The sequence below is a fragment of the Lichenostomus cassidix genome, chromosome 2 (genome assembly GCF_008360975.1).
Source record: "Lichenostomus cassidix isolate B80296 chromosome 2, HeHo_3.0, whole genome shotgun sequence".
NCBI classification, from domain to species: Eukaryota; Metazoa; Chordata; class Aves; order Passeriformes; family Meliphagidae; genus Lichenostomus; species Lichenostomus cassidix.
This window is the reverse complement of record NC_139482.1, coordinates 92609289-92622349: the sequence shown is the minus strand read 5'-3', so window position 1 is coordinate 92622349 and position 13061 is coordinate 92609289. Positions and strand designations below refer to the sequence as shown.

At 37.1% G+C, this 13061-nt stretch overlaps 1 protein-coding gene across 5 annotated transcripts in view; it reads right to left on the bottom strand.

The window, feature by feature from the left end:
* MBP (myelin basic protein) overlaps positions 1–13061 on the bottom strand; it is a 112794-nt gene that overhangs the window by 81509 nt on the left and 18224 nt on the right. For all 5 annotated transcript variants that reach the window (XM_085052414.1, XM_085052413.1, XM_085052415.1 and 2 more), the window contains exon 2: positions 4638–4712. In XM_085052414.1, coding sequence (XP_084908540.1) covers positions 4638–4688 — 51 coding nt within the window. In that variant the 5' untranslated portion in view covers positions 4689–4712. The remainder of the gene's footprint in view (positions 1–4637; positions 4713–13061) is intronic.

The window sequence follows — 13061 nt, the reverse complement described above, 5'->3', positions numbered from 1 at the left end:
CTGTGTCGCTGTGATATCATCTCACTAGCAGAAGCACGTTAGTGCCTGAAGGCTCCACTCAAGGTCTCCCAGCACTACATTAATACAGAATGACTCTGCATCTGTCCCAACAAACCATCCAGTTAGACAGCACCAAGGTTAAGAGATGAAATAGGAAGACAGAGCAAACACATGAGGATTTGCTCAAGGGCAAAGTTAGGTTGATGGCAGAGATTGAGGAAAACAGACATCTATCAAATTCAACTGGTATTGCTTAACCTGACTGCCCAGAACGTCCCTTCACACCCACAAAGAAGATTTGTCTCATCCAAAAGCAGCAATTCCTTGTACCAGGCACCAACTTAACCTGACACCAGTTGGTCATAAGAATTCTACAGTGCAGATGTAACTTGTAAAACTGGCTGGTGAAAATGCTTATCAAATCTCTCACAGAAAACGCAGCTGTTCTCAACATATTCCAGTTTTTTTCTCTTTTTCACTTGCCTTTAGGAAAGATACTGGCTCAAGAGGGAGTGTTTTAATCAATACATCAAAGTGCAAAGAATACATTGTTCCTGTGCTCTTTAGTGGTTTACAGAAAAAGGTAAAACTCTGAGAAAACACACAATTACAGTGGAAAATAAAAATAGTGCTATACAACTTCGCTAGCAGAAAAAGTGAAAAGCTTTCATGATAAATTTTGTATGGTAGTAAGACTATTTTTTTTTTGCTTGTTTACTTTTTACAGAAAAGCGTACCCCAGACTTCAAAATCCATATAACTGTATGTCATGCATTTCTCAAACTGTATGTACTAAAAATAATAAACTTTTATGTTACAGAAATAACATGTCAGAGCAATTAACTAAGCAAGTCAAAAATATCATCAGTTGGTTTTTTTTCCTTTTTTGATAATTTATGATGCATACCAAGAGGAAGCACCTGGTAAAAAACCCACATATGGCTCAGGTCTGTAAGCAGCCTAAACCATGAGAGGTAGTGAAAGCTTTTGTGCTTGGGGATTGTTGAGCATATGAGATGAGCAATACAACTACCATCAAGTGCCAGCCATCCTCAGAATTTCATCTCCCTCTCTCCAGGAAGACCCAGAAAACTTTCTGTCACTGTTATCAGGACTAAGACTGCAGCCTTAGACAGGGTGCAAATTTCAGAACATTAGCAAGGCAATGGGGGGAGAAAAGAAGAGAGAAAATAGAATTTCCTCTAAAGAAGCGTAGAAACCATCTGATTTACTGATATGTGATCACTGAAGCAATTTAACTCAAACTAGTTCTGCTGAGCTCTCCTTAAACAGTGAGAAGCACTCTGTTTATTCAAATTTTCAAATCAACCACTGCAAAACACATTATAGAATCTAGGTACATAACACAGGGCAACTAAAGGCAAGATTTTTCTAAAGTTTACTACCCAGGAAGACTCGGTCATGATGACAAATTAGCAAGATCAACTAAAACTCAGGGAAAAAAAAAAAAAAAAACAGTAAAACTTCACTGTCTACTCCTCTACATTTATCTCTACAAGAACTTTGCGAAACTCAGGGCAAGAAACTCAGGACAGCCCATTCTTCTTGTTATTGTTGCTCTTAGATATATTTATGTTAAATTTAAGCCCAAGTATTAACACTAAATACAGAGTAAACAAGATAAATACTTAAACGTTAACTAATGCATTAAGCAGATGCAAAGTCTAGTATCATTTAAAAGTAAAAAGAAAAGATAAGATGCTGGGTTCATTGAGCAATTTTTTTATATCTTATGAAACTAAAAAAATGCAGATCCATTAAACATACAAGAAAGAAATCCCACAGAAATGAGGTGGTGTGTGTTATTGCTTTGAGTAAAACATAAGGGTTTTGTAAATAGTCTTCCATAATATTTATGTCAAATAGACCAATTCTTTTTCAAAGCTTTCAATTAATTTCACAGTATCTCATTATTTATTAAATAATTGCTTTAGCTTGCCATATTTATATATTAAAAGGAGAAAAATATTTTGAAAGAGGTGTCACAGCATGGGAAGCCATCTTACAGTCTCCTGCAAATTTCCTAATTTGAAAGCATCTTGGTATAATCTTGGACATTTCATGAAATAATTGCTTTCCAGAAGTCCATTTCTAATTTTGTAATTCAAATACACAAATTCACTAAAAGAAAGTGAAGCTAGATGTCAACTCAAAAAAACACCAAACCAATCTCATAGTTGTTTCTGGATTGCAGGACATTTACTGTACAACCAAGAATTGTGATTGCTGCAGTTGGCAATAGTCTTTAATGTCATTACAAGTAAAATAGCTCTGTGGAGAAATGGTCTACCAGTCCAGGAGCAGTAAAGTGGTTGTAAATCTGACATCAAAGGTTCAAAGGAGCTGCCTAAAATTATGTTTTTCCTTTGGTCCTACGGTTTTGGGAAAGGACATACAGTAAACAGCCTGAAGAACGAAAGTAATGAAACTTAGAAAGACCCTTGATGAGATGTTTGCCTCTTTTATTGCAGGTCCATTTCTGTGAGTGAGGAGAGGAGTTCAGCATTTCCACTGTAGTCTCTGTGAGCCTTCAGCAAGTCTCCCTTACCACAAATAACACTGAACAACTACAAAAACCTATTTCAACTTAAAAAAAAAAGAGAGAAAAAACCCCAAACTCTGATATTTGGTTAATGCAACCAGTAAGTACATTAAGGCTGCCTGAAAGAACTGAATCAAAAATGACAAACTATAGGGAATACATAGTAGCACCTTAACCATATATTTCCTGATTTTAAATCTGTGGCCTCATAATTTTTTGTGGCAAGATTACTGTTTTAGATAAAGGGAAATCATGCACATTTCTGTACATAAAAGGAGACTTTGCTCAAGCATTGCCAATTTGAAAGTTTAGGGGTTTGGTGTTTTGGTTTTTGTCCCTCTAGAAGGATGAGTGAGGGACAGAAGATATTACTACAGTAATTAGTTCCCACTTCACAAAACAATTTTGGCAAATCAATTTTATTTTTATTGCAGAATCAGGTATTCTCCATGAACTAATTAGGATGAAGAAAGAATTTTAAAGAATTGCAGCAATCCATTTCCTTGTAGATCTGTCCTATATACCAAGTACTAACTCGTGGTCACCTGACTCTAGCTCAACACTACAGAATTTGCACTTATTGCATAAGCTGCTACAATTTGAAGAATCTTTAGCTTTTTGAAGCCCCATGTGCCCCACAACTCACTCACCTGCCACCCAGCTGAATCAAACTCATGTTATCCCAAGGCAGGAGAAAAGATACAATGTGTTTTTGCAAGCAAATTTTGTCCTCAAAGACCAAAGCAAGGGGTATGTGGTGCACTACAGCCCATTAAGCTCGGTAAATTTAATGTATGACACCTGCAGGACCTCACAAGCTTATTCAGAAAGGATCAAAATAGTTGGCTAAATGAATGTGTTCAGTGCATTTGACTTTGCAGCACAACATGGTTTTCTAAAGGGCAAATGTGCAAGACAACAACTCACCACAAGACAACCACTTGGGATTCATGCTACTGTTTGTACTCAAACCGAAACTTTGGGCCACAAAAGCATTTTGCAAAATACTGCACCAACACAAAACAAAACCATATGTAGCCAGCTGTCCTCTCCTCCTGCTGCTTTCTCCCTGTTCCTTCCAGTGTGCTTAGGTTATTTTCCTAAAGGAGATGGCAAGGATAACTATCTTACTAATAACTGTATGCATTCTAGTTGGTATACCTTTTGGGAATAGCTGCTTATTTGCCACAGCAAAGCAAAATACCCACATTCCTCCAGATAAAGCCCAGAACTATCTGTTTACATTATATGTCCAATGCAAAGGGCAATAGCTTTATACAGTGTGGGCTTAGAGTGTAAACTGTTATTTTTGCATGAGGATGTGTGGAGGAAAGATAGCAATAGCTAGCAACAAGCAGTGGGTTTTTTTAACATATAAACATATATAGAAAGATGTCCTGTTTTAAGATGTGTGAAATCTCTTCCGGTACAACATAGAAAAACAAATAAACAAGATACTATCACAAGGCAAACAGAATACCACATTATGTGCACAAAACACAACAGTGTCAGCAGATGCTTAGGAATCAAATACTAACTTTTAATGAACACTTTGACACTTCTTGGTTTTGCTTTTCTTTTTGTCCCTAAGGAAGAGAGTTTTAAAGATGTATCTCCTCAAACTGACAATCTTTTCCTTTAGAATCCTCTTATTTTACCTATTTCTACATAGTTTCTTTCCTGTGGATAAAGCCAATGACTGCCCAAATGAGAATTTTTCTATGCACAGAAAATAACTCTGCTCCTAAAAAAATTCTTCAATATCATGCTTCTAATTATCATCTATATCACGCTATCATAGCTTCTTCATTCATTTCCAGAGAATAAGACCAAGAAGCTTATTATCAGCTGTGGATCTGATACCACATCTCTCACTAAATCCAGCACAACAAAATCTTCATTTGGCCACATCTCACAGGACACTCTTTCAAAAATGTGGTCATTTCACAATGTCAGCCACAAAATTGTAATGATAACAGAGATCTGATAAATAACTACTGTCCTAAAAATCCCCTGTATTTCACAGAATACATAATTCTCAACTGGCATTCTCTCTTCATTTTTCTACACTTACCTTGGTTGACTTTTCAGTGCTATGCTCTCGTTTTCCTGCATGGTTCCCCATGATGGATCACCAAAACTTCAAATTCTGAAAAGATAAAAATAAAACAACATTTGTAAAACCAATATGTTGGTGCAAAAACAAAACTTAATTTTTAACCTGACAGATAACAAAGAAGTTGTTCTCATACAATAAACATTTTTACAATCCAAGGTAATTTCTGGGAAAGATCCTAAGGAAAAAAACCCACTCTTGTCTGGTCTATTTTGTAAGTTTAAGCAATATCAGAAAGCTTTCCTACTTCTAATTCTAAAAAAAGATGTAAAAGAGAAGGAAAAATAAAATGCTCCTTTTGAAATCTGCACATAAAACAAAACTAGATTAGAAATTAGAGGCCCTGTCTTTCAATATTATATTTATATATATCAATATCGAAATATCGTTAATATATTTATAATAACAAACAGTGTAGCATATATCAAATAACTTTTAACTACAAACTTCCATAAAAGTTCAAGTAAGTTCTTTTGAATTCATGTTTACCGTTATATAAACAGCAATTAGTGGAAAAAAGCACCACACTAAACTGCCAATAATTTGCTGTGGAGGTTAGAACATGTAAGTTGTTTACAGCTCCCACTTTCATGAAGAGTGCATAAGAAAGTAATGCCAAGTCTTTCTTTGTATTTTCTGGCTCATCCTGTTGTATCTCAGCTCTAACAAAGCTTATGTAGGTTAAACCACAACACTCAAATTTCAGCTTTTAGAGCACATTTGTGGTTATGTCACATATTTCTTGACATAGAAGCACATGTTTGTATAGGTCTGACACACAGCTGCTGCCTTCAGCTGATTTGAATGCAGTGCATCACAGCATTTGAAGACATGAAACTTAAAATTACATGCATAAAGCAAAACAATAGGCTGTTGACCAGTTACACTCATATATAGTTACAACCCCAGCTACCTGCACTGATTTGCATACAAAGGATTCTAAAGCCAGAAACTTTGATTAGTTATGATTGTCCACCACAGAAATGTGTACTTTGTCAAAAGTAATTCTCATTTTGTATCTGCAACTTTTGGAGAGACTGACAGATTTATTTACACACACACTTCACCACTCCACCCAACCCTCCAGTGATAAATCTCAAATTTTGAGGGTCTACAATGCTCATTTGATAATTCACTGAATTCAATTTGCTCTAAAAATCTAAGTGTCATGTATCACTGTATCCAATTAAACAATTCCCCATAAAAATCCATTTCTAAGGTAGCACAAAATAAAAATTTTAAAAAATCCAAACTCAGCAAATGCACCCAAGATAGAATTTATTGGTAAATTGGAAACTGATTTTTTTAAACCAGCACTATTTCACAAAAGATGAAATAAAAAGCCCAAACAACCCTATTCTTTCAAATTGTGAGATCAGCACAACCAATTCAAACTTCTTTGCAGTTCTGAAATATTTCAAGGAAAAATACAAATAAATTCATATACAGCAGGTTTCAGAGCTGAATTTCCTCAAACTGGTCTTTGCTCTAGAAATTATGAGCAGCATCTCACCCATCATCACCTACTTCCCAACATAAGGAAAGCAGAGTGGGATACAAAACTGTGAGATGTCTACAGTGGAATATAAAAGCAAATGTTCAATGTGTTATTCTTCCACTCACTTCTCAAAAAATTAACCATCAGATTTGAACTATAACACACATATGTCTAAGTACACAGATGACAAAGCCTACATAACACTTGCAAACCAGAACTGTGATCCTGTCCTCCTGCCTCCCTTTAGTCTCCCTCGTGTCTTTAGAGCAACACTCCAGGAACAGCCACACTTGGCATAGCAGGGTCCCAATCCTGCAGTGCCAGGTAGACAAAGATAACAGACAGAGAAGAGCCACGCTGTGAAACTAAGCCAGATGAATATTTAAAAATAATTTGTCACCCAGCAAAAGGAAAAGCAACATAAAATTGTATGCTGCTACACCACAGACACCTGAAAATGGTAAAGTCAGTTTTCTGCTCACAAGTCTGTGCAAGCAAGAGAACAAAATGAAACCCAAACAAACAGGGAGGTTTGAAATAGATGCTCTTTATGTCTCTCCCAGCCCAAGCCATTCTGTGATTCTGTGAAACAGAGAAGTCTATGAAACGGCTAACCAACACACTCATAATTCCAATGTATGCAATTCCTTCAGCAAGATGCTAAAAATTGCACACGGAGGGAGGAAAAATAAAGAAAAAAAGGCTTGGAGAAATGGAAATGCACCATAACATTATTCAACATTTAGGCACGTGGTTTGAGAGTACACTCACATCTGAGCCAAGTGCTATATTTCTCTATAGGAGAACACTTAAAAGCTGGAAACTAATGGCACAGATTAAGCCTGTCAATATAAAGTTGTTTCATTTATTCTTTTGAATGTATCAGAGGGACAGCATGTGGTCTAAATTCACATGACCAACCCCTTCTTAGTCTCACTGCCTATCCAGACACCAACAGTAACACAGCTAGATTTTATCTTTTTTCATGCATAAATGAATGCAGATGCTTAAACTGAAGAAAAGTTAGCTACAGGTAACTGCTATTAATTCCTCATGTAGCAATAAAACTACTTGTTATCCACAAGGATAAAAGCAACTAGCCACTAGCAAGGGTATCCTAAATGTTACTAATTTCTTCATCCTACCTATTAAACAGAGAAATCTGAGTAATTCTTTGGCAAAGAAAGGCTTCCAAGAATCTGACATGAATTATGAAACAAATTGTACAGTGCCAACTGTTCTGTAGATATCTGATGAGGAAGCAAAACCATACATACATGCAAGGCTGTAAATATTAAAAACATTTACAGCAACAAAGAGACTTTATTTTCACTTCAGCCTCAAGCAGAAATCTGCCTTACTTGACTAAAAACTGAGCACACAGGTCATTTCCACTTCAGGATGAAATTACACCCTGCAACACTAAGACTCAAACACTGATTTTGGTTCTTACTGTCCAGAGGGAGACCGTACTGCATAGTTTCTACCTGCGCCAATCTTTATGCAATGAGTTGAGTCACTGGCTTCAATGGGATTACTCATTTTACAACCTTTGTAGGAACTTGCAGCCAACTATTCAAAACATCTGAGCTGGAAAAAGATTTGTGTTTTCTTTTTAGTCACCTTCATAATGCACAGGTTGCCAGACTAAGCAGCCCTGTACGAAGTGAAGAAACAGTTTCTTGAACTTCCTAACAATGTCCATCAACTGATCAGCTTTGCTTTGCAGAGGAATCCATGCATGCTTTAGCACTGATGAACAGCCACAAGAACAGTCACTGTGCTCCAAGCAGTGAAGGAACAGAGGTACTGTGGAAATGCAGCACCTTCTTTGAATCTGACATGAATCACATCTAACAATAAGCCACCAAAACAGGCCTGCACACGAGATCAGGCTCATGACTGGAACAGCATTTGCCAAAAACCTTCCTGGTGAAACCCAGCAAGTTTTGTAAATCCTGTGAGATGACAGATTTTGCACATGAGCTTGAGTCACAAAATGAGAGGGGACACTCTGCGTCACTGCAGTGATAGGAGCTACATCACCAGCTCCCCTATAAAACTCCCCATGAGGAGTGGCTGGTTTCATATTAAAACCATCTGGGAGGCTCAGAAAATAACAGGCCACACGAGTAAACTGATTTAACAGGACTAAAAGTTGAAAAAACTTTTGCTACCTAAAAGCTCTTTAGGGTGAAGTGAGCAAACTGGGGCAGGAAGTTGTGATCCACTGCTGCAGGTGCCACCAGCAGAGTCATGCAGCTGCCTCAGCACTATGGCACAACCACCTACTGAGCTGAATCAGCTCTGCTGCCATGACCTGGCACTTCCCAATCCATGACTGATACAGCAATACCTCCACCTATGCCAGCTGCTTTAAGTAATTCCCAAAACAGCCAAGGGATTTTGCCTGGGGAAACAAAATAAAGTGTCTCCTCCCATCAATTCACCTTCTTACAGAGTTAGTCTAACAGGTAGCCTGGTGGAAGCCTAGTCCAAGAAGCTTTCCCACTTTCTTCACAACAGGAACTCATATTCCAACTGCAACAACTACACAAATGCCAGTGCCTTACCCAGGGAGAAAAACTTCTGTTTCCAAAACTCAAAAAAAGAGATGGAAAAACTCTGTCCTACACAACACATACCTATAAAGGTACACTTATGTTGGGATCATGTAATTTATCTTCATCTGAGCAGTTGATTAAAAACAGGAGTTTGGAAACACATACCACTGTAGCATTTTTTGGCCCATTCTACCCTGCCTGTTGATATTTGTAGCTAAACAAGTGGTTCTAATAATCTCCCCATACTTACCCACTGTCCTGTAAAGAAGTTTATGATTTAGAATTTTCACAGAAGGCAGAAAAACACTTCTCCAAACCTTCTGACTATACCAAAAATTGCAATGGCACCACTTCCTGCAGGTTATGCAGTTTTAACTGCAAAATAGCATTTTCTTACTCACTCACAGGAGCCTGAAAAAAGTTCACTGATGTAGTCATCAGATTTTAAATAAGTGATAGTGTAATTCAGGAGTCAAAACAGTCTGTAAGCCAATCCACATGGAGCACTTTTATTGAACATTAATGGTTACTTCGAATTAAAAAGCATAAGCTACTGAATGTGTATCATAGAATGCTGCAAATGGATTGTTAAATATGATCTTACCTCTTCCCACACGTTAATTATGACTCAACAGAACTACACATAATAATAAAGGTATGCAAGAACTTACATATTTACAAGTATCAGAACATAATTACTACCTTGTCTAGGAATATGTGTTCATCACAGACTGATGTTGTTAGGTAATAGTGCAGAGCAACAAGTGCTCCTAGCCTTACTCACACCTGGGAAGGGTAACCATACACTATAAAAATATTTGAGGGATTTACTTAAAACTTCCTGATAAATTTATAACTATTCATATCCAAGTAAATATGACATTTTACTACTACATACAGATCTAATCAGAAAAAAAAAAAAAACCAACATAATTTCTCGTAAGAAATGTGCAAGTTCTCCCTAATTTTGGTAGCCCCCTAATGTAAACTCTTAATTACAAACTTACACGAGCTTTTATGGGTTTTTTTATTTTTATGTTTGGTTTTTGTTTGTTTTTGGTCGTGTCAGGTCTTGGTTACATAACTTCCTGGGAAGCAAGCTGACACATTGCACAGCACTGGCTGCCAGCTACATGGAAATCTTTGAGTGGTTTTCTTAGGCTCTCAGTGTGATATGCATCTTTGCAAGGAAGTCTTTCACTTCACCTTCGTTCAAAACAAGATTGAGACACTGAAACGCCTCATCTGTTTCTTCAGAATTCCCTCATCCTGATAACCTAATATTCCAACTCACTGAGAAAGAAAAGTTCCAGCAGGCAGGAATGAGTGACCTGCAGCTAAATCCATCAGCATACACAGTCAGATGCTTCATAGATAGATGTGAGCAACCACGTAGCAAAAGTAACCTGCCTCATGGACAAACTGCTCCCCAGGAATCTCACCCTCTTAATACAACTGTTAAATTATTTCATAAAATATAGTGCCTTATATCCCTTACACACTTCATTGTTATTTAATGCAGATTTAAATTGTGAAAGTGTGCTGTAGCACTCTTCCTAAATCAAACTTTATTTCACTTCTCACTTCCACTGTTATATTTCTCTGAGGAATTCTTCTGAAAGAAAAACATGTTATTCCAGACATATTTCCATAATGAATTATAAAAACCAAGATTTTAGTGGCAACCATAACCTATAAATCAGAGAAGTCAACAGAAGTTTAGTGTGTACAGATGTATTTAATCATGCTTGTACAATGCCTTGCATATCAAAGTCCTGCCCTACTAAGACATTACAGGAATTTCCATTTTTATAGATAGCTGCATGCACCTTAGCAAGGACCCTAGGCCTAGAAAACCAGCCTTCTGAGAGATGGGCCAGGCACTGAAACACAATTTACCTGAAAAAGCACTTACCAGTGCTAGCACAGTTGCTCAATTATTTACATAGACTTCATCTATCATTGCAAAGTTCACAAAAATTATGTCATTTTCTCTAAAATTTTCCGCAACACTATGGCTCATGAAAAAGGCTTCAACAGTGAGAGAGAATATATTCTGTGAAAAAATGCTGTTGCAAAGTTTTCCTAAAATTGCTGTGGGGTAAACAGGACCCAAGGTTTAAGATGTTTTCTGACTGCTTTGATTACCCTTTTCTTTTATTGCCAACAAGAAATACATTGCACGTTATTTTTTGTAAAAGCATGTGATTTCCAGGAATTTCACCTCAGCATAGCTGAGCATAGTTCAAACTTGATTCTAGACAGTAGTGAAATTACAATGAAATTGCTAGGCCACATATATTTATTTTCTGTAGTTTAGGCTTCTCTTGTTTTTCTCTCCTTTCTTCCTTCAACCCACTCCACTCCCCTTGCTAGAACCCCATCAGCCCCATCCCACCCATTATGAAAAGGAAAAGATACACTTTTAAAACAAATTTCTCAACAGAGCTTTTCTGCTTCCCAAATGGAAAAATGCTCTGCTAACGCCATGTAGCACATGCTGGTATCTCTACTCCCTTACACAAACAGAAATAATTGATGACCATAATCATTTGGCATTAGCCACACATGCACTGTTTGTCTTCCAAACACTAAGGTTAGTGGAGCCCTGTGAGCTCTGTGCCAATCCACCTGCAGGGCCATAAGGAAATTTCCTTGATCACCTCCAGTGCATCTGAGGAGGGAGCCAGCTAGGACCCAATGGCCTGGGGCAAGGTACAGATGCACCCAGCATGTCCAAGCTCCACCCCCATGTTCATTTAATTTGCTACATACTTTCTTTTACACACAACACCGCAACAAAACGGGCTGGGTGTTATTTTTCTTTTTTTTCATATAGCTTTAGGGCTGCACAGCATACAAAACCTTGGAGCAAGGACCAATTTTTCCCACCTCTCTGAAAAGGATCAGACACATGATAATTGGTTATTTCTTTCAGCAGCTGTGTGCTCCAGAGAAAGAATAATTTGATACTACAGTAAAATTAATTCTCTAATGAAAAAAATAAAATAAAAAAAAAGGAACAGAGAAAGATATAGAGAGAAAGTTTAAGAACAGAGACATGTTATAACCTCGTTCTATATATTTGTAAGAAATTCAGTAGACTCCTAAGACAAGTATTTTCTACCATCACGGCTTCTAAAGTACCATATTTCCTTTAGGAACACCTTCACAGCTGTGAACTTCAACTTTCATCCTCAATGAATAAACAACTAAAAGTTAGATACTTGTCCTAAATTCTTAAGTAATTTTGAAGAACATATAACCTAAGTGCAGTGTTAACCAGGAAAACGAAAAAAAGACCCCAAAATTAAAATTCAAAAAACGGAGAATTTCAGGCTGAAGTAATAATCTTATCAGAATCAGAGGGTACAAAAAAAAAAAAAAAATTGAGAAATTATACAGGCAATTATAATTGTTACTTGAAGACTTTCAGTTTCTGAGATTAAGGTACTCTGAAAACAGACAAGACCTAACATCTATTTTCACATAAAAATTTTTAAAAATTCCAAGAGAATAAAACCAAGATATATTCAATCACTCACAGTTTTTTCCTGTTCTCTGCTTAGAAAAACAAGCCCTCTCCAAATGGTGAATGGAATACTCTCCTTTTCCAAGTGAGGTAGGTTACCTAAGCTTCCCAGAGAACACAGCTACTTGGATGATCAGTATTTCATTGACACTTTGCAGAGACTGAAGACAAAATGCACACCTGCAGTTCTAAACACATATGAATTAAAGGCACTGTATGCCTGCTCCTCTCATATTCAACAGACTGACAGATGGGACAAGAAGATGATTCACCCTCTTCAGACAGCATTAACTGTGCTGTGAGATAACACTGAATCACAATATCCTTCTCAATTAAAAAAAAAATGCAAAAGGAAAAGTATCTCTCTCTGCCTGATCTTTGTCTCCCTCTCTTCTAACTTCATATATGTTATCTTTACTGCAAACATATCAACCAACAGATGGATTTCCTGTAAATTCTCCTCTGTAACATCTGGCACAAATATTGATATTGCGAAAGGGTCTGGCTTTCACTGTACTCCAAGTTGACAGCCTTTGGCCCAATCTACTTCTCCACAGTTATGTCCCTCCCTTCCTTCCCATAAACACTCTGCCAAAGAGGCACAAGCGCCAGTGTTTCTTTTCTGACATGTAGAAAATGCATCCTTAACTATATGCTTGTTATTCTTGTGCATTGTGTTTCTCACTTCCTTTTGCCTTCTTTTGCCTAGCCTTATTGTCTGTGTGTTCATACAAGAAATTATGCTCTGTAAGTACTTTTTAAAGTAATTTGATGAAGACTCGATCCTC